Genomic DNA, 22,518 nt, shown 5'->3' on the forward strand with positions numbered 1-22,518 from the left:
CACATGGGATAACTATATGCTATAGTTACAGCTGTGTGCTCTCTCTCTCACACACACATGAGACAAAGATATGCTATAGTTACAGCTATATGCTCTCTCACACACACGGGACAATGATATACTATAGTTACAGCTATATGCTCTCTCACACACACATGACAGCAATATGCTCACACACAGGACAACTATATGCTATAGTTACAGCTATGTGCTCTCTCTCACACATGGGATAGTTGTATGCTCACACACACATGGGACAACTATATGCTATAGTTACAGCTATATGCTCTCTCCCACACACTGGACAATGATATACTATAGTTACAGCTATATGCTCTCTCCCACACACGGGACAATGATATACTATAGTTACAGCTATATGCTCTCTCACACACATGGGACAGCTATATGCTCACTCTCTCACACACATGGGACAATGATATGCTCTAGTTACAGCTATATGCTCTCTCTCCCACACACACGGGACAACTATATGTTATAGTTAGCACTATATGCTCTCTCTCAGACACACACATGGGACAACTATATGTTATAGTTACAGCTATATGCTCTCTCTCACACACATGGGACAATGATATGTTATAGTTCCAGCTATATACTCTCTCACACACACACGGGACAATGATATGTTATAGTTACAGCTATATGCTCTCTCTCACACACACACATGGGACAACTATATGTTATAGTTACAGCCATATGCTCTCTCTCTCTCTCACACACACATGGGACAATGATATGTTATAGTTACAGCTATATACTCTCTCACACACACATGGGACAGCTATATGCTCTCTCTCTCACACACACATGGGACAATGATATGTTATAGTTACAGCTATATACTCTCTCTCTCACACACACATGGGACAATGATATGTTATGGTTACAGCGATATACTCTCTCACACACACACACATGGGACAACTATATGTTATGATTACAGCTATATACTCTCTCTCACACACATGGGACAATTATATGTTATAGTTACAGCTATATGCTCTCTCTCTCACGCACATGGGACAATGATATGTTATAGATACAGCTATATACTCTCTCTCTCACACACACGGGACAATGATATGTTATAGTTACAGCTATATACTCTCTCTCTCACACACACACGGGACAATGATATGTTATAGTTACAGCTATATACTCTCTCTCACACATGGGACAATGATATGTTATAGTTACAGCTATATACTCTCTCTCTCTCACACACACGGGACAATGATATGTTATAGTTACAGCTATATACTCTCTCTCACACACACACGGGACAATGATATGTTATAGTTACAGCTATATACTCTCTCTCTCACACACACACGGGACAATGATATGTTATAGTTACAGCTATATACTCTCTCTCTCACACACACACATGGGACAATGATATGTTATAGTTACAGCTATATACTCTCTCTCTCACACACACACGGGACAATGATATGTTATAGTTACAGCTATATACTCTCTCTCTCACACACACACGGGACAATGATATGTTATAGTTACAGCTATATACTCTCTCTCTCACACACACACATGGGACAATGATATGTTATAGTTACAGCTATATACTCTCTCTCTCACACACACACATGGGACAATGATATGTTATAGTTACAGCTATATACTCTCTCTCTCACACACACACGGGACAATGATATGTTATAGTTACAGCTATATACTCTCTCTCTCACACACACACATGGGACAATGATATGTTATAGTTACAGCTATATACTTTCTCTCTCTCACACACACGGGACAATGATATGTTATAGTTACAGCTATATACTCTCTCTCACACACACACATGGGACAACTTGTATTCCAGATTTTTGAAGGCGGCACACTGAGTCACTTCATAGACGGCAAAGGGGCGGCGAGTAATTGGATGGCTTTGGTGAACTGCGCCAGAACGCCCCAGGAACAGAACTTAACCGCTATCCAGAGCGAAGGCAAAATCTTTTATGAGACCTGCAAGGATGTGACAGAGAAACAGGAGCTGCTGGTGTGGTATGGGGACTGCTACCTCCAGTTTATGGGAATCCCGGTCACTTTAAAGGAAGTAACTGAAAGGCCATTCACGCAGCAGGCTGAAGGTTAAAACACTTAAACGATTTTCTGCCCTTTTGCGGTTTACTGTCATTAGCCGCGATCGCTTGACTAAAATGCCACTTTCATTCCATTGGCAGAGTCCGCTGAGGGTTTTAAATGTGAGAGGTGTGGCAAGGTATTTGCCTACAAATACTACAGGGACAAGCATCTGAAATACACCCGCTGTGTGGACCAGGGAGATCGGAAATTCCCCTGTCACCTGTGTAACAGGTCGTTCGAGAAGAGAGACAGATTGAGAATCCACATTCTGCACGTTCATGAGAAACACAGACCCCACAAAGTGAGTACCCGGCTCACCGCAAACTGCTCACTCAGACCTTCCCAAAAGGTCAGGAGGAAATCCGAAATCCAAACGCAGTGTCCCTACCAGAGGGACAGGTTCAACAGGGGGGGGGGGGGGGGTTCACAGGGGTTTAAGAGTATCTCCGATATTATGTGGACCACATCCCCAAATCCAGCCATGAATCCGCACACGTTGGGTCTTGAACGAGTGAATTTCCCCTCAATCCAAACCTGACAGTATTCCTCTGTGAACTCACTGCTTTGCTTCATCAGTCGCCAAAGCCCCACTCGCAATTTTTCAACTAATTTGGATGGGGGACAATTTCTGTTTGATAATAATTCTCACTCTCTGACCGTCTATTTTCCGAAATAGCCCTAAAAGTTTATGAGTTCATAGAACCATAGAGATGTACAGCATGGAAACAGATCCTTAGGTCCAACTAGTCCATGCTGACCAGATATCCTACATTAATCTAGTCCCATTTACCAGCATTTGGCCCATATCCCTCCAAACCCTTCCTATTCATATACCCATCCAAATGCCTTTTAAATGTTGTATTGTACCAGCCTCCTCCACTTCCTCTGGCAGCTCATTCCATACACGTACCACCCTCTGGGTGAAAAAGTTGCCCCTTAGGTCCCACTTAAATTTTTCCCCTCTTACCCTAAACCTATGTGCTCTAGTTCTGGACTCCCCACCCCAGGGAAAAGATCTTGTCTGCTGACCTTATCTATGCCCCTCATGATTTTACAAGCCTCCAATGCTCCTGGAAAATAGCCCCAGCCTATTCAGTCTCTCCCTAGCAACATGCTTGTAAATCTTTTCTAAACCTTTTCAAATTTAATAACATCCTTCCTACAACTGTAAATGTGAACATCCCAGTGAGCTCACATTGCAGTTATATGTAAAAACTCCAGAACTCCCTGTTGTACACTATTATGAAATGATTTATTTTTGATCAGATCACATACCCACTGGATTCACTGCAAGTGTCACAATTCTATCTTTCTGCAAAGGCCATAGCTAGTACTTACACAATGGGTCAAGTGGTCTCCTTCTGTAAACTAAAACTCTATAGATTAGATTCCATACAGTGTGGAAGCAGGCCCTTCGGCCCAACAACTCCACGCCAACCCTCCGAAGAGTAACCCACCCCCTCTGACTAATGCACCTAACACTATGGGCAATTTAACATGGCCAATTCACCTGAACTGCATATCTTTGGACTATGGGAGGAAACCAGAGCACCCGGAGGAAACCCACGCAGACACAGGGAGAATGTGCAAACTCCACACAGACAGTCACCCGAGTCTGGAATCAAACCTGGGACCCTGGTGCTGAGAGGCAGCAGCACTAACCACTGAGCCGCCGTGCCACCCATAATAATCCCATTTGAATTAGGAGCTACCAGGGTTAAATTGTTGGCATAGTCCTTTTTAGCTATCTCATCTCATTAAATGATTCCTGAAAGATTGTACAAGGAATATTCTTTGCAATAATCACCCTTTAGGGATTTATTGTCTAATTAAGTGATACGCTGGAAATATTGGAAAAGCAAACACATACTGTTCCAAGATTTGCAATATTATTGTAACAATCTAGGTTGTGAAATATCACAAATATGTTGATGGTATTCATTACCGATTCTAGCATGGCTCAGTACTTCATTTTGTATTCATTTTGATTTGCTTACCCATGAATTAATTAGAGATACAGTATCAATCCTGATAAAATACTTTTTTCAATTCCACCATTCCTGCACCTGATATACCAGATCAGCAGATGTGCACCACATCCAAAATATCTGGACCAGCTGCTACATCTACACACAAGCAACACATGAAAAACCACAAATGATTTGTAGACAATATGATCACTTTTCTCTCAGTACTGCCACCATCCTTACTTTTCTGTAAAGGGGACTGTTACAATTATAAACATAAAAGTATTTAAATTATGAGAAGAAATAGGCCTTTCAGCCCTTTGAGCCCTATTCACCATTCTTTAAGATCATGGTTGATCTATTTGCTTCAAAGTTCACATTTTCTGCCTATACCTGATAACCTTTGATTCCCCGACTCACACAAGTCTACTTACTGCCACCTTAAAAGCCTGAATGATTCCACCTCCGTTCTTTGAGCGAGAGAGATCCAAATTTGCACAACTCGGTGAGAGAAAAAAAAAACTCTCCCCACCTCCTTGGAGACAACTCGCAAGACAATGCTCCCTAATTTAGACTCACCCACAAGAAGAAAATCATTTCCACATCAGTCTCTTCAAGACTGTTCTGGATCTCACATGGTTCAGTCAAATTACTTAAGTTCTCTTTTTCTATGTCTCAATGTAGAAAACCTTCTCTAAAACACCTCTAATACATTTACATCTTCCCATAAATAAGGAGACCAATTCTCAATTCCACAATATCAAGATATAATCTCACCACTGCCCTCTCTAACATCATCCTTAAATTTCTTGAAGGCATAACATCCTTAAATTTCTGTTCAATCCTGTTGTAATAAAGTACAACATTCTATTAGCCTTCTTAATTATTTGCTAACTTTTTGTGACTGATGCACTAGAAAGACCTAGAACACTGACCACCTCAGAATTTGGCAGTTGTCCTCCATTTAGGCAATATCCTGCTTTTTTATTCCTGAATAAATAAATATATTTCATATTTTGCCACAATATACTCTATCTGTCAGACTTTTGCCCATTTACATATCTATATTATCTGCAAACTCATACTGTCTTCTTCAAGATCTGTTGTATCTTGCAAATTTACCTCCCAAACTTCCACTTGCCTCAGCTAAGTTGTTAAAATAAACTGTAAAAGTTGAAGGCCCAACATAGACCTCTGCTCGTCACCCTCCTCCCAATCAGAAATAAGACCCGTTTATATACATTCTGTTTTCTGTCAGCCAGCCAATCCTCAATCCATGTTAGTATGTTACCTCCTGTGCAATAAGCTTTTAATTTGTGAAATAACCGTTTATGTTGCACTTTGTCAAATCCCATTTGGAAATCTAAGAAACAGTGGACCAATGGGCTTCTACTTATCTACAGCACAATGTATACCTCCAAAGAAATGTTATATGTTCAGTTCAAAGTTTGTGAGAAGATTTGTAGCTCAGGTGCTCGTTGTTGTGGTTCTGTTCGCTGAGCTGGGAATTTGTGTTGCAGACGTTTCGTCCCCTGTCTAGGTGACATCCTCAGTGCTTGGGAGCCTCCTGTGAAGCGCTTCTGTGATCTTTCCTCCAGCATTTGTAGTGGTTTGAATCTGCCGTTTCCGGTTGTCAGTTCCAGCTGTCCGCTGCAGTGGTCGGTATATTGGGTCCAGGTCGATGTGCTTATTGATTGAATCTGTGGATGTGTGCCATGCCTCTAGGAATTCCCCTGGCTGTTCTCTGTTTGGCTTGTCCTATAATAGTAGTGTTGTCTCAGTCGAATTCATGTTGCTTGTCATCTGCATGTGTGGCTACTAAGGATAGCTGGCCATGTCGTTTCGTGGCTAGTTGGTGTTCATGGATGCGGATTGTTAGCTGTCTTCCTGTTTGTCCTATGTAGTGTTTTGTGCAGTCCATGCATGGGAGTTTGTACACTACATTGGTTTTGCTCATGTTGGGTATCGGGTCCTTCGTTCTGGTGAGTTGTTGTCTGAGAGTGGCTGTTGGTTTGTGTGCTGTTATGAGTCCTAGTGGTCGCAGTAGTCTGGCTGTCAGTTCGGAAATGCTCTTTATGTATGGTAGTGTGGCTAGTCCTTTGGGTTGCAGCATGTCATCAGATGCCTAAGGGAAAGACAACGGAACGAGGACATGCTGCAATCCAAAGGACTAGCCACACTACCATACATAAAGAGCATTTCCGAACTGACAGCCAGACTACTGCGACCACTAGGACTCATAACAGCACACAAACCAACAGCCACTCTCAGACAACAACTCACCAGAACGAAGGACCCGATACCCAGCATGAGCAAAACCAATGTAGTGTACAAAATCCCATGCATGGACTGCACAAAACACTACATAGGACAAACAGGAAGACAGCTAACAATCCGCATCCATGAACACCAACTAGCCATGAAACGACACAACCAGCTATCCTTAGTAGCCACACACGCAGATGACAAGCAACATGAATTCAACTGGGACAACACTACTATTATAGAACAAGCTAAACAGAGGACAGCCAGGGGAATTCCTAGAGGCATGGCACACATCCACAGATTCAATCAATAAGCACATCGACCTGGACCCAATATACCGGCCACTGCAACGGACAGCTGGAACTGACAACCGGAAGCGGCAGATTCAAACCACTACAAATGGCAGAGGAAAGATCACAGAAGCACTTCACAGGAGGCTCCCAAGCACTGAGGATGTCACTTATATGTTCAGTATTAACAAATATATATTGGCTAACCATGACCTCACTTCCACAAAACCATACTTTTTCCAATTATCATGAATGTTTCTAAATGTTTTTGGCACAGTGGCTCAGTGGTTAGCACTGCTGCCTCACAGTGCCAGGGACCTGGGTTTGATTCCTGCCTCAGGTGACTGCCTGTGTGGAGTTTGCATATTCTCCCCATGTCTGCGTGAGTGTGCTCCGGTTTCCTCCCACAATCCAAATGATGTACAGATCAGGTGAATCGGCCATGCTAAATTTCCCATAGTGTTAGGTGCATTAGTCAGGGGTAAATAAAGGGTAGGGGAATGGGTCTGGGTGGGTTACTCTTTGGAGAGTCGGTGTGGACTTGTTGGGCTGAAGGGCCTGTTTCCATACTGTAGAAAATCTAAACTTGTACTAATTTTTCTAATCAATTACTTGAGAACACTCTTGCTTTCACTCCATTCTTAGTATGCCATCATACCATCACTTAGAGAGACGCCAAACCTTTGTTTGTGTAGCTTTTTATGGTAACACAGCTAAGAGATGTGAGCATTACCAGGGGGTAAACCTATTGTGTTAGAATGCACTGGTACACCAATTCATTTTGCATCCCACTACTACTCTTAACAGTAGGGAAATCAAAGGTTACAAGGAAAAGGCAAGAAAGTGAGTATGAGGAATGTCAGATCAGTCATGATCCTATTCAATGGTGAAGGGGCTGAATGGCCTACTCCTGTTCCTATTTCTAATGGTCTTAAAATTTCATTACACTTACTTACCTACCCTGCACTCGTCTTAATTCAGTGTAATGTTGATAATCAATTTAGTTATAAGCGGGAGATAATGCGGAACATTACTTTTACAATCCTTTTACAAATGTGACTCTCTCTGTTGAACAGTGCTCTGTGTGTGGTAAGAGCTTCTCGCAGTCCTCTAGTCTTAATAAACACATGAGAGTTCACTCAGGAGAGCGGCCATACAAATGTGTTTACTGCAACAAGGTAGGTTCATGTGTCCATTTGTACAAAAATTGTGAGCAAGGCATGTAGAAAAATAGGACAAAGAAATATAATATAGATACAATGAAAATTTAAAACAGATAAAGAAACAAAAACAATAGAAGGGTTTCTGAAGAAGGGTCACTGGACCCAAAACTTTGCTTTTCCTCCACAGATGGCGCCAAACCTGCTGAGCTTTTCCAGAAATTTTCATTTCTGTTGCAGATTTAAAAAAACTTAATTTCTTAAAATATGTTTTTTTATATCAAGTTAAGATTTGTATTAATATTGCCAATTCTTGACACCTGAGCCTATCACGCTTGGCAACAAATTGAAGTACACCTGCTGGATTTCTTAAGTTTGGCAACCAAGCAGTCACATTTCTTACAAGATCTCCCCATGGCCATGGGCCACAGTAGATCCTGGACATTTATTTAGACATTGCTCTTGGCTCTGCATTACCCATGTTTTGGGAACCAAGACCACAGGAGCAATTGCTGAAAAATGTGTTACTGGAAGAGCGCAGCAGGTCAGGCAGCATCAAAGGAGCAGGAGAATCGACGTTTTGGGCAGAAGCCCTTCTTCAGGAAGAGCTTATGCCCGAAATGTCGATTCTCCTGCTCCTTTGATGCTGTCTGACCTGCTGCGCTTTTCCAGCAACACATTTTTCAGCTCTGATCTCCAGCATCTGCAGTCCTCACTTTCTTCACAGGAGTAATTTTTCAATAGTGCAAATAGTGTGAGACATATTTGGAATAAACATCAAGGTGTAGCTGGTTAAGATAAAAGCATTGAGGACGTCTTAAATTCAACTTAAATTCTACGGTCTGACTGTTAGAGAGAAGAATTGAACTGTTTCATTTTCTTAGTTTTGGCAGTTCTTATAAGCATCAGAAATAAATTTCTGCTTTTCCTTGCCTCTAGGCTTTCACTGCCTCGAGCATCTTGCGTACTCACATTCGACAACACTCTGGAGAGAAGCCCTTTAAATGCCGACACTGTGGCAAAGCCTTTGCCTCACATGCGGCTCACGACAGCCATGTAAGACGCACACATTCCAAAGACAAAGGTTTTGCTTGTGCAATCTGTGACAAGAGCTTTGTGGAAGCGCATGAGCTCAAGTATCACCAGATGCAACTCCACACAGGTCAGTGATGTTAAATACTGTGGTGATAGGCAAGCAGTAGCCAGAGCTTTAATTATCAATACACAGATTTTACACTCCTCTAAGATACAAAATCCAACAGGAAAGGTGAGACAAATATGGCGACCAAGGCCAGTTAAAAGATTGTATTAGATGATAGGAAGAGACTTACAAAGTTGCCAAAAATTGGTCAGCCTCAGGACTGGGAACCTTTCAGAATTCAACAAATTCACGCAATGGTAAATAAAGGAAGAGAAAATAGAATATGAAAGAATGTAGTAAGAAACCAAAACAAACTGTAAAAGTTTCACTCGCTAAGCAAGGGAAGGAAAATATTGTCAAAGACCAATGTGGACTTATTATAGGCAAAGACAGAATACTTTGTAATGGGGAATAAGGAAATGGCAGAAAAACCAAATAAATATTTTGTGTCTGTCTTTTTGGAGGATAATGAAAACTAGATCATAATTGAGAACCAAGGCCAAGGCAATGAGAGACTGAAATAATTTAGTATTGGAAATAGTCCTTTGTTAGGATAGAACTTGAGTATTGCAAGATTTGTTGTATACCACTACTTGTCCTTGATTTGATTGGCTTACTGGGCCATATCAGCATATTTCTGAGGACCTGGAGTCACGAGTACTTCAGATCAGGTAAATATGGCAGACTTTCTTGAAAGACACTCATAAACCGTATGGGTTTTTATGACCTATTATATAGTGTACAGCTTTGGTCTCTTTACCTAAGAAAGGTATAGAGGGAGTGCAGTGAAGATTCACCAGATTGATCTCCAGGATGGAATTGTCCTCTGCTGAGAGATTAAGGAGTTTGGTCCTATATTTTAAGAGTGAGAGGTGATGTCATGGAGCATATAAAGTTCTTTCAGGGCTCAATAGGCTTGAGGGGTGGTGATCCAGAAACTGGAAATACAACATAAGACTAAAAAGCAATTTAGAACTTAGATGAAGAGAAACTTCTTCATGTGGAAGGTGGTTGGTCTTTGTAATGATCCTATGATCAGTCATTGTGCATGTTCAAGATAGAGGTTGATAGATTTCTATCTATTAAAGATATCAAGAGATAAGTGTATAATCATGCAGGTAAATTGTGTTGAGGTAGATGACCAGCTATGATCTAGTTGAATGAAGTAGCAGACTCGAGGGACCAAATGGCCCGCACTTCTCCAATTTTCTATACTCTCATGCTTTGCTTTGAGAATGTTTAGTTCAGTTTAAGTGTGCAGAAGTTACCTATACAGAATTACTTTCAGAGTCAGCAGACCTGAAACAGTTGCTGGCTCCCCAATGTATAAATGCTCACACATGCAGGGCTGCCCACCCAGGCTTCAGAATGGTAATTGAATTTGAATATTCGGAGAATAATGTGCCCAATTTTTACCTGCTGGTATTTAAAGCCCTCAAAAATACTTTTTAGGAAGTTACCAAGTAGTCCAATTGATTGATTTGAAACAATCTTCTTGAAGTTTGTGTCATATCCCTGGGTTATATATGTTTCATATGATTTCAAGGCTGAAGTAATCCAGTGTGCATCTATGTGAAACCAAGCCACTATTTTGTGACTCAAACATTGTGGTGGAACTGGCCTATCAATTAGGAATAGGAAGGTAATATTCTGTTCCCTTCACAAATGCTGATAGTCAACTCTCTTCAAGATGATTATGAATTCCTAACCCTGCTGTATAACAAGTAAGCATTATACATATGAAGGATAATAACTAGTCTTAGCATTTATTAAAATTAATGACTTACTAATTAGGTAACTGAGTTGGTGAAGCCACTGTGTCCGCCAGTGGATTCCCGACCGGAGGTTTTCTGGCACAGTAGTTGGTGTCACTACCTCTAAACCAAAATTTCTGGGTTGAAGCCACACTCTAGGACCTGATGATCAAGGAAGGAGTGTTCATGATGCAGCAAAATATGTTAGCTATGAACATGCCGATGGCAATCAGGAGAGACTCCTGGTCTGCCAGAACTGTGTTGTAGCTGCACTGGAACAGCTTCCCCAGAGTAAAAGGTTCTTACTAGAGTCCATACAAACATTCTCCTTTCTCTGAGGGACTGCCAAAAGACAAAGAATGCCTTGAACTTGTAGTCTAAAGTCACTGTAGTCCCAGAGGACCGCTCTCTTATTAGAGAGAGAGAGAGAGAGATACAATTGGTGGTGATCGAACCTTTGTGTTACCTTGCCTCAGGTGAGAGGTTAGGAAGAAGGTTCCTTCAAGTTAACCTCAGCCCATATGAGAGTTGAGCCCACAATGTTGGCATCACTCAACATTGCAAGCCAGCTGTCCAACCAACTGGGCTGACCAACAATGTATCAATTTGTGGTCTATTCTAGCCTAATTAATCTCATATGGACAGCAATTGAGATATTTTAATTCACCTCGGCCCTTATCCCATGCAAGGATGAACAAAGTCAGCAATCAGCCAGAGTTTATCGCTAGAATTGATAAACATTGGCCCTGATGTTTGTGTGGATATCGGGAAGAAGACAAGAATGGGTGAGCACAGGATTATGTTTGGTTAGTTAGTTAGTCACCAACATGCATTGATCTAGGTTACATAACATTTAGTTTTATTGACAAGGCAGTGGAGGTATTGCTGATACTAATTTTCAACAATAATCATTGCTTTTACAACACATTGCAGAATATTAGTTGTATTTTAAAATCCCATTTATTTAACCTATTCTAGCCTGTTCAGAAATATTATGAACACTGGTGGAACAGTGGGGGGGGCTTGAACCGGAGCCTCCTAGGGTAGAGGACCCCTCTCACTTTTCTACCTATTTTCCTAGTCAATCTGTTCGGAGATGTTATTACTCACCTCTGGAGCAGGTGAGGCTTGAATCTGAGCCTCTCGGACCAGGTATAGGGACACTACCACTGCACCACAAGAGGAGCCCTCACATCTTTCTTACTTGGAGCCCACCCAATTTTGGACAACTGAAAATCTCATTCAGTTTTTAATTACTTAGTGAGGCTTAGTAATCTGTTTGAACAGGGAAATATTATAGTCAGGCCAATCCTGTCCACTGCGCATATCTTTATAAGTGCTTTTGCCTTTGGACAGCAATTGAGAGTTAAACTCTGGATGTCCTCAAGCACCCAAAGGCCCTCAGGTCAAATGAAGCATTGTTATTGGCATCCTGGTTGAGATGAGCTGACTTATCAGTTAACAGTGAAGGCTGCATCTGAGACTTTCCACTCTATGATTCAGCTATTCAATGCCTTAACGAGTTGAGCCACCAGAGAGCCGTATAACTGTTTGAAGGCTTCCTGTTTTCAGAACTCAAAAGGAATTAATACCAATTACAATATTTTTCTGTCACCAGCAAATTTCTTTAATAGCAAGCTGAGGGCCTTTCAGAACGAATGTGACACATTCACCAGGTTAACCTCCACAGCACACACCATATGCCAGTAATCCATTCCAAGTGTGGAGAAGGATGCTTGATACAAAAGTGGGCATGGATGCTTTTGATATTCTGACCTGTGACTACTGTGCACTGTGGGCTAGTTCAATGCAGTTTAATAATGCAGTTTTATAAATACAGAGCAAAAGCAGTTATGTTAATAACTAGGAAATAAATATTTATTACATGAAATGCTAAAGATTTTGCTGTTAATGTGCAAATATCAGTCTGACAACAGTGCAAAATGAGTTTGTCGAATACTTTTGTGATGTTATTCTGGAATAATATGTTGTAGAACCAATTAGGCATATAGTTATTTTAGATCTAGTATTGTGCAACAAGACAATGTTAATTACTAATGTCAGAACAAAATTCTACTGGGGAGTAGTGATCTTAATGCAATTGAATTCCATATTAATCTTTAAACTCCCATATTTCAATCACAAATATGAATCTTAAACTTAAAGCCAATTGTCCAGATATGGGAGGAGAGTGGTTAAAGTTGTTTAGTTAAATGGACTAAAACATGTGCTGGTAAAAATGCAGTGGGAACCATTTAGAGAAACAGTTTAAAAATGTTCAACAAAAACATATTTTATTGAAAAACAAAAACTCAGCAAAAATGATCCATCCATGACTCACTCAGATTTTTAAGAGTCAGATTTGATTAAAAGAAGAGCCTTATGATGTTGTAAAGAATACCAGCAAGCTTGAGGATTGGAAGTGTTTTATAAATCAGCATAATTATCAAATATAAGAGACAACAATAGAAATTTCTGGAAAAGCTCAGCAGGTCAGGCAGCATCTGTGGAGAGAAACCAGCGTTAACGTTTTGGGTCGAGTGACCCTTCCTCAGAACTGGGGAACTGGAGAGTTCTGAGGAGGGCCTCTCAGCTCGAAATGTTAACACTGATTTCTCTCCACAGATGCTGCCAGACCTACTGAGCTTTTCCAGCAATTTCAAGTGCTGACAATGGAGCATTCTGCCAAATGACATTTGACTGTCTGCTTAGGAAGCCATTGGAGAGGATCATCTCCTTTTCCTACAGGGTCTCAAGTACATTATGTGTGGACTTCTGCCTGACGGACTTTTGGAGAAAAACGTTTTTCTGCATAAACGTTTCCCTGAGAGTCATTTGATATGGCGTGGTCCAAATGAATGCAGTGTTCTGTGATAACGTGGCCTGACTCATCCTTCCCAACTCTAGAGACAGACAGAACTTTTGCATGTAAACGACTCTGGGTGTTTAAATATCAGGGGTCTAGGCACAGATTGGATCAGAATGGGGAACTGTCACATTTTTCCCTCTATCTAGAGATTGTATGTCATGTCCCTGTAGACATGATCCAGTTGACCTTTTTCTTGCCCATGACTTCTGAGGTTATTTCTGATTCCTGTATTGAAACTGTACCACTGATGCTTGTGCAGATCAGTTGGATCCAATTCCAATTTCCTCCCCAAACCCCCATTTTGGAGAGTGCATCCATCATGTAGATGTGCAATGGTGTGACAAAGGCCATCTCTGTCCTGTAAGTAGACCATTATGTCCTTGAGTGTGTAAGGATATCTTCCTGCGGGGTCCAGCACAGGTTTGATCAGGGTGGACCAAACTCCAAAGCAGACTTGCTATAATTGGCAATGACCTTGGGTAGAATTGTAAACGATCATAAGATATAGGAGCAGAATTAAACCATTCGGCCCATCAAGTCTGCACCGCCATTAGATCATGGCTATATGTTTCTCATCCTCCATTCTCCTGTAGTACATGTGAGGTAGTGAATGTATATTTCCTCTTTCTTCCCCTTCTGTTTGGAAATGGGGGTGAGGGTAATTAGATTAGATTAGATTACTTACAGTGTGGAAACAGGCCCTTCGGCCCAACAAGTCCACACTGACCCGCCGAAGCGCAACCCACCCAGACCATTCCCCTACATTTACCCCTTCACCCTACACTACGGGCAATTTAGCATGGCCAATTCACCTAACCTTGCAACAGTGGCCTAACCAATGTCCTATACAGCCGCAACACGACCTCCCAACTCCTGTACTCAATACTCTGACCAATAAAGGAAAGCATACCAAACACCTTCTTCGCTATCCTATCTACCTGTGACACTGCTTTCAAGGAGCTATGAACCTGCACTCCAAGGTCTCTTTGTTCAGCAACACTCCCTAAGACCTTACCATAAAGTATATAAGTACTGCTAAGATTTGTTTTCCCAGATATGCAGCACGTCACATTTATCTAGATTAAGCTCAATCTGCCACTACTCAGCCCATTGGCCCATCTGATCAAGATCCCGTTGTAATCTAAGGTGACCTTCTTTGCTATCCACTACACCTCCAATTTTGGTGTCATCAGCAAACTTACTAACTATACCTCTTATCCTCGCATCCAAATCATTTATACAAATGATGAAAAGTAGAGGACCCAGCACCACTCCTTGTGGTACTCCACTGGTCACAGGCTTCCAGTCTGAAAAACAACCCTCCACCACCACCTTCTGTCATGTTCCAGCCTGGCCCATGAACTACAAATGTATTTCCATTTGTGAATGCAAATCTGATTCCGCAAATTGGAAAGTTCTGATAAACATCAGTTTAAAACACAAGGCAAAACTGAATACAAATATAACAAAATATAAGCTGCTTGGTCACAGAGTCATAGAGTTGTACAACATGGAAACAGACCCGTCAGTCCAACTTGTTCATGCCAACCAGGTATTCTACATTAATCTAGTCCCATTTGCCAGCACTTGGCCCATATCCCTCCAAACCCTTCCTATTCATAAACCCATCCAGATGTCTTTTAAATGTTGTTAATGTACTAGCCTCCACCATCTCCTCTGGCAGCTCGTTCCATACATGCGCCACCCTCTGTGTGAAAAAGTTGCCCCTATGTCCTTTGTTAAAATCTTACCCCTCTCACCTTAAACCTATGCCCTTTAGCTTTAGACCCCCCCTACCCTGGGAGGAAAAAAAACCCTTGACTATTCACCCTATCCATGCCCTGCATGATTTTATAAACTTCGATAAGGTGACCCCTCAACCTCGGATGCTCCAGGGAAAACAACCCCAATCTATTCAGTATCTCCCTACAGCTGAAATCCTCCAACCTTGGCACAATGTTTGTAAAGAAACATTTTAAATCCCAGCGCATTTCACTATATTACTGAAACTATATATATATATTTTAAATCCTGATTACAATATTTGAATGTTCTTGCATATACCAGCTATTCCTACTTCTTCAATATTTTCAATACATCCCTGGTATATTATCATTGAAATCCCTGTAGATACACATCTTTGTACACTTGCCACTGTTAATCCTCTCCCTTTTCCACACTACCATTCATTTGTGTGTCTAGCCTGGGAACCTGGCCTGTTTGCTATGATTAGGGTGACTGCTGTCCTGCAAATACAATAGAGATAGGACAAGAAAGCAGCAACTGAATAGAATACTTCACGTCAAACTTGGTGAAGTGACATTATTTACAAGTAATTTGAACTCATCACACCAGAGCTGCCACCTTCACATCTTCATTGCATTTCTGAGGCTGTGGGGGGAAGTGAAACTTGTTTTTTGTTCTATCTCCACTTCCAGTAGCAGAGACTCTGTTTCTTGTTGCTTTTATTTAGTTAATTTTATCATCAACTCTCTCTGTATCCTTTTCTCTATCTTCCTAGCCAATCAAGCTACTGTATCAGTTTGTGTTCTATCACCTTGGATTCTCCCAAGTACACATTAGTGGCTGTATTAGTGGTGGGAGGAAACTACACCGGTTCTGACTGCAGGCCACAACACCATAGGCAAAATGAGTCTCTGTTCATTTAGTGTATGGAGATCAGGGTCAGTGGAAAGTGCCAGATAATCTGGAAAGTTGCAAATGTTCCAAACAAAAAATGTTGGAAGGCTAAACCAAGCTGCTGTAGCTCAGCCAGTTTAATTCAGAGATGGAGAGGCTTTTAGAAATTATTATCCAGGACAAAGTTAACAGATGTTTGGACATGTGTATTTTACTGACAGATCTGACATGGATTTGTTGAAAAATAAGTTGTTGGAGAAACTCAGCAGGTCTGGCGGCATCTGCAGAGAGAAAACAGTCAAGATTCTTCAGAGCTGAAATCGGGTCATTGGACTCAAAACATTAACTCTGCTTTCTCTCCACAGATGCTGACAGACCTGCTGAGTTTTTTCCAGCAATTTCAATTTTTGTTACAGATCATCAGCATCTGCAGTTTTCATTTTATCTTGCTGAAGGTGAATTTTTTAAATTAATTTGACTGATGTTTTTAATGAAGCAGCAGATAAGTTTGATGCACACCTGGTAAGGTGCATGTAGATTTTCAAAAGATATTTGATAAGTGCCACATAACAGCCTTGCCAGCAAAGCTGGAGCCTATAGACTATAGAGGGTGGGGCGGGGGGGTGGGGGGGTGGGGGGGGGGGGGAGGCGGGGTGCAGTAGGAGCAAAACAAAGTTGGTTGAGTTATAGCAATGAGAGAATTATGCAGAGCAGTTGTCTGGAGGAAAGCATTACTCCCTGTAACTTTATCTTTGGTGCGTGGACCTTCAATGACCACACACTCAGTGACCTTTGGCAGTCACTTCCTGAACCAGAGGTCAATGCAACAGCATGCTGATCAGAAAGTGCAGAAGCTTGGAATGGCTGAGAAAGTGTTAGGGCGAAGAATTCAGGAATGTTTTCAGTAGCTAGTGTTAGGATAGCTGATTTTTCTGATCTTTAGCCACCTGGGTGTGCAGGGCACGATGTCAAACATTTATGGATCACCAAACTGGGAAGTATTGTGAACTGTGAGGATACTAGTGAAGGGCTTCATAGAATCCCTACAGCATGGATGCAGGCTGATATTCAGCCCATCGAGTCTACACCACTTTCAAAGAGCATCCCACCCAGACCCAGCGCCTAACCTTTCCCCTGTAACCCTGCATTTCCTCAGGCTAATCCACCTAACCTGCACATTCCTGGACACTACAGACAATTTAGTATGGCCAATCCACCTAACAGCATCATTTGCGAGTTTTCAGCTTTTATAATGGTCCATGTGCTTGCTCAGGACCATCACACCTACCTGAACTCCAGACGCCACTGCACCTGACCTCACGTTGACCTCGCCTCTTACCATTACCATTCCTGTGGTTCAGACACCAAACTTAAGGAAATTATCTCTCTTGCTTAACGGAGTTTTCTGTCTGGCATTGGCGTTCCTAATGCTGTTTCATCCTCCCACCCAAGTCCAGGAATATCAGATTTAACCTGGTCAAGAGTGTGATGCTGGAAAAGCACAGCAGGTCAGGCAACATCCGAGGTATCAGCCCTTCATCAGGAATGAATGATGAAGAGCTTACACCTGAAACTTTGATTCTCCTGTTCCTCAGATGCTGCCTGACCTGCTGTGCTTTTCAAGCACCACGCTCTTGACTCGAATCGCCAGCATCTGCGGTAATCACTTTCGCCTAGATTTAACCTGGTGCAGAGTTTTCTCTCCATTAGAAACTCTGTTGGAGCTATCCCTGTAGTTGTAAGAGGGATGGTCCCATAATCAAACAGGAAACAGGCCTGTTTGGTATCTAGTGAAGCTATAGGATGTTTCTTTAAACCTGCCTTCAAAGTCAAGACTGCTCTTTCTGCCAGACCATTGGATGATGCATGGTGTTGAGCTGTCCTTATATGTTGAATCCCATTCGACTTGAGGAAATACTCAAATTCCCTGCTGGTAAATGATGGCTCATTATCTGTGATCAACACATCTGTGTACTGCAAAAGAGGTTCACAGTTTCTCTAGCGTCATCCCCGTGTTTGATGAATGAACTCAATGTACATCCAGCCATTTTAAGTGGGCACCCACCGTGACTAAGAACATTGAGCCCATGAAAGGAGTGGCATAGCTGACGTGTAACTGAGTCCAGAGTTTACCTGGCCATTCCCACAAATATGTGGGGTCAGCTAGTGGTAATATTTGTCCTTGTTGGCACTCTGTGCACAGCTCCATCAACGCAGCTATCTCTGCATCCAAACCTGGCCACCAGACCTAACTTCTCATCTAACCTTGGACACCCCTGAATGAGCCCTGGTGGAGTTCAGCCAGTATCTGGAGATGATTATTGCTTGGGACAATCACTCTTGCTCCCCTTAATAATATGCCATCCTCTATGGTGATTTGGTCTCTGCAAGTCCAGAAGGGTTTAAATTCTGGCTGTGTCGGCCCTTTAGTTTCCCCCCTGTCACCACCAGCTGTTCTAGTTTTGCCAGGACCAGATCTTTCTGCACCCAAAGTCTGATTTTGTCAGCTGTCACTGGAAGTTTGTCTAGAAAATTTAAAATCATTATGGACTCTTTCAGAGGTGGTGCCAGTGGTGGTGTATTTGCCAGTGGGATGTAGCTCAATGATTCATGCCTCCTGATTTCTGCCTTTACTTTTGCCTGTCAGGCAAATGGCACTGGGAGGGCCTTGCAAAATCGTGTAATTCTTTTCTGGTTAAAATACAAGGTGGCCTTGCCTCCTCTGATAGCCCCTAGACCTTCCTGAAACACCTCCGGGTATTTCATTGGACTTCACTCAGGCAGCCATTTTCTAACTGAAAATATTGAGCCAATCCAGGTGAATCTTTCTCAACCAATTTCGCCCCATCAAGTTTGGGCCCAAACCTTTTACTACAATCAGTGGTAACTGAACCAGCTGCAACTCATAAGCGACCAGAACCAAAGTTGTAGTGTTACTCGATAAAGTTTCCCTGGTATAGGTTCTCAATCTAGCCAAGGTCTTGTGAATTTTGTTAAAGACTAGTTCTGTGATCATTGAAACAGCAGCGTGGTAATGATCTCCATTAGAACTGGGACCAGACATTTATTTTGATTTGTTCTGATTTGGATGTTGCTAAGAAATTTAATTGTTGAAAACCAGATGTAGGTGGACTTGCCAGGCTGTGCACTCTCCTAGATACTGGCCAATGGGTTCACTTCCTCAATTTGGATCTTGTGGGACTCTTTTGCTGTCTCGAGTCCGTACACTGGCAGTAACTACAATGGCTTGCTGGTCCTGATCCTGAGGAAAACGTTAACCTTTTGGCCAAGGCTTGTCTTTGTTTTGGGATTTTGCTGTGGGCTAACCTAGAATCCCTCTGTTCAGGAGATGTCTTGAATGAGGCTGTGCAATTGCCTTCACTCAAATGGTGTTCCCCGAGCTCAGTCAGACTGGTGAGGATGTGCACTTCCCTCAGAATACCCTACAGCTCATATGCTCCACTTGCCACATTTTCCAGTGACAAAGCCAGGCGTAGTGCCTGTCTGAACTCCAGTTGGACTTCAGGTATTAGGCACTTTTGCACGGTTACATCATTAATCCCACAGACCAAACAGTGTCTCAGCACCTCATTAACAGTGAAACCAAAGTTACATGCCTCTGCTAGTCACCTTAACCGAGTCAAAAGTCTCAATACGGATTCCCCTGGTTCTTGAATTACTGAGTAAAACTGATAGAATCTCAGAAGTAGAGAAGACTTGAGGTCATAATATTCCTTAACTAAATTTGTCAACTCTTGAAAGGTTTTAGTATCTGCTGCCTCAGGGGAAGTCAGGCTCCTAATAATCAAAAAAGCTGCAGGTCCACAAGCCATCAGGAGAATTACTTGTTGCTTTTTGTCTGCCCTAATATAATTTGCTTAAAAAAAAAATGCGTTCTTTCCACATATTGGGCCCAGTCTTTGACAGCAGGATCAAACAAATCAAGCTTCCCAGATAATGGCATGATGTCAGGGTTGACTATTGCAAGCAAATTTCTTCAGAAATGTGCTTTTATTTTGTTGCCCCTGAAGTAACTCCACAGAGGCCAGTATTCCATCATCAAGTCACCCTTTATTTACAAGCAGTGAGTCCTTGACATTGATCCAGTTTCCTCAGAGACAGTGCTCAGAGTGAACAGAATATCTGACATTCCCATTCTTCTCTGTCAGCCACGGCTCCCTGATTGGACCAGATTAATAACCCCAGTCAGGGAACTCATACTCTGAGGTCTACCTGGCTGACCTCGTTGCAATCATTACAGGTTTACATTTGAAAAGAGGTTCATTTGCTGTGAAATACTTTTGGACATCCTGACAATGTGATAGACATTTTAAATTTAATTTCCATTTGCTTTTTTTCCCTGAGTTTGCATGGACAGCATGGTGGCTCAGCAGCCCAGCGGTTAGCACTGCTGCCTCATAACACCAGGGACCTGGGTTCAATTCCAGCCTCGGGCCACTGTGTGGAGTTTGCATGTTCTCCCAGTGTCTGTGTGGGTTTCCTTGGGGAGCTCCAGTTTCCTCCCCCAGTCCAACAATGTGCAGATTAGGTGAATTGGCCAAGCTAAATTTCCTGTAGTGTGTGGGGATATGTAGGTGAAGTGCATTAGTTAGGGGCAAATGTCAAGAAATAGGGCAGGGGAATGGGTCTGGGTGGGATACTCTTTGGAGGGTCAGTGTCGGCCTGCTTCCACACTGTAGGGATTGTATGAGCAATGAATGTCACAAGCATTAACAGTCCTATATTTTGGATTATTGGTGCTGGAAGAGCACAGCAGTTCAGGCAGCATCCAAGTAGCTTCGAAATCAACATTTCGGGCAAAAGCCCTTCATCAGGAATAAATAGTCCTATATTTTGCCCCAGTGATCATCTTTCCCCTATGAGCTTAGTTAGAGGTTTGACTGTCAATGTGTTACATTGCTGGCTGGTGCATCAAATTCAAATGGACATTTTTGAAGAAACCTTATAAAAATGATAAATGTTCTTTGAAAGTTTTGCCAGTTAATGAGAATTTTGGATGCTTGAATACCAGATAATGGGAGTTGACTGTAATGAGATTGCTGACATTATTTTGTACATCCCCTATTGATAAACTTGAGGAGAAACTGGTTAGTTGATTTGGGCTGTTCCTGCTTTACCACTGACTGAAGCACTTATTGTTCTCTTTAGTATGGTGTGCAAGCAACATGCAATTGGCATTATGAATAAGATCCAAATTCCTCCTATATAAATGTGGCTCAAAGACTTTATCATATATTTTCTTTCTTCTTTCAACTATTTCTCTTCTGCTTCCTCAGTTACAAAATTAGCTTTTGCTTTTTGAAAGACAGTAGGATGTTAAATACCATGCATCTCCTCCAATTTTATACCAGGCATTTTGCTTAGTAGTTTAATAGTTTAGTTCTTAAATGCTTCAATAAACTTTTTGTATCCCTTGGTTTCCCATGCACATTGACAGCATCTATCACTGACCACTTGAGCACACTTCACAGACATTTGGATGATGGGAAATTAGCAAAATGACATTTATGATTTAGACTTTCGAGGATACATCCTTTCTTATTCATCATGTGAAAAAAAACAGAGTGGCGGCACGGTGGCTCAGTGGTTAGCACTGCTGCCTCACAGCATCAGGGACCCCGGTTCAATCCCAGCCGCAGGTAACTGTCTGATTGGATTTGCACATTTTCATCATGTCTGTGTGGGTTTCCTCCCACAGTCCAAAGATGTGCAGGTTAGGTGAATAGGTAAAAAGGTTAGGTGAATAGGCCATCCCAAATTGCTCATAGTGTTTAGGGATGTGTAGGTTAAGTGCATTAGTCTTGGGAAATATAGAGCAATAGAGTAGGGGAATAGGGCTGGGTGGGATATTCTTTGGAGAATCAGTGTGGATTTGTTGGGCCTAATGGCCTGTTCACACTGTAGAGATTCTAAGAATGGGGTTACATCTGGGCCTAGTAATAGAAAATCTACCAGAGTATGGAAGTAACTAGAGGGGACCATCTAGGGCAACTTTGATAATGATGTTAGGTTTAAGACTAATATTGAGAAGGATATAAGTAAGGCTTAAGAAACATGTAAACAGGTACGTGGATGGGATAGGTATGGAGGGATATGGACCAAACACAGGCAAATGGGATGAGTTTAAACTGAGCAACATGGGCAGGTTAGACCAAAGGGCCTGCTGTCATGCTGTAGACTTCTAGGACTCCATAAGATCAAAGTAATAAATTGGAAAAGATTAATTTTAGGGAAATGAGAATAAGATTAGGAAAGTAAGCTAGAGAAAAGTCTACTGG

The 22,518-nt window shown here is 41.9% G+C and overlaps 1 protein-coding gene across 1 annotated transcript in view; it reads left to right on the top strand.

Annotated features, from left to right (window-relative positions):
* Positions 1–22,518, top strand: part of prdm14 (PR domain containing 14) — a 35,000-nt gene that overhangs the window by 4,890 nt on the left and 7,592 nt on the right. The window contains exons 6-9 of the mRNA XM_072569609.1: positions 1,871–2,138; positions 2,232–2,434; positions 7,732–7,833; positions 8,755–8,977. Of these exons, the coding sequence (XP_072425710.1) occupies positions 1,871–2,138; positions 2,232–2,434; positions 7,732–7,833; positions 8,755–8,977 (796 nt within the window). The remainder of the gene's footprint in view (positions 1–1,870; positions 2,139–2,231; positions 2,435–7,731; positions 7,834–8,754; positions 8,978–22,518) is intronic.

The sequence above is a fragment of the Chiloscyllium punctatum genome, chromosome 5, assembly GCF_047496795.1.
Source record: "Chiloscyllium punctatum isolate Juve2018m chromosome 5, sChiPun1.3, whole genome shotgun sequence".
NCBI classification, from domain to species: Eukaryota; Metazoa; Chordata; class Chondrichthyes; order Orectolobiformes; family Hemiscylliidae; genus Chiloscyllium; species Chiloscyllium punctatum.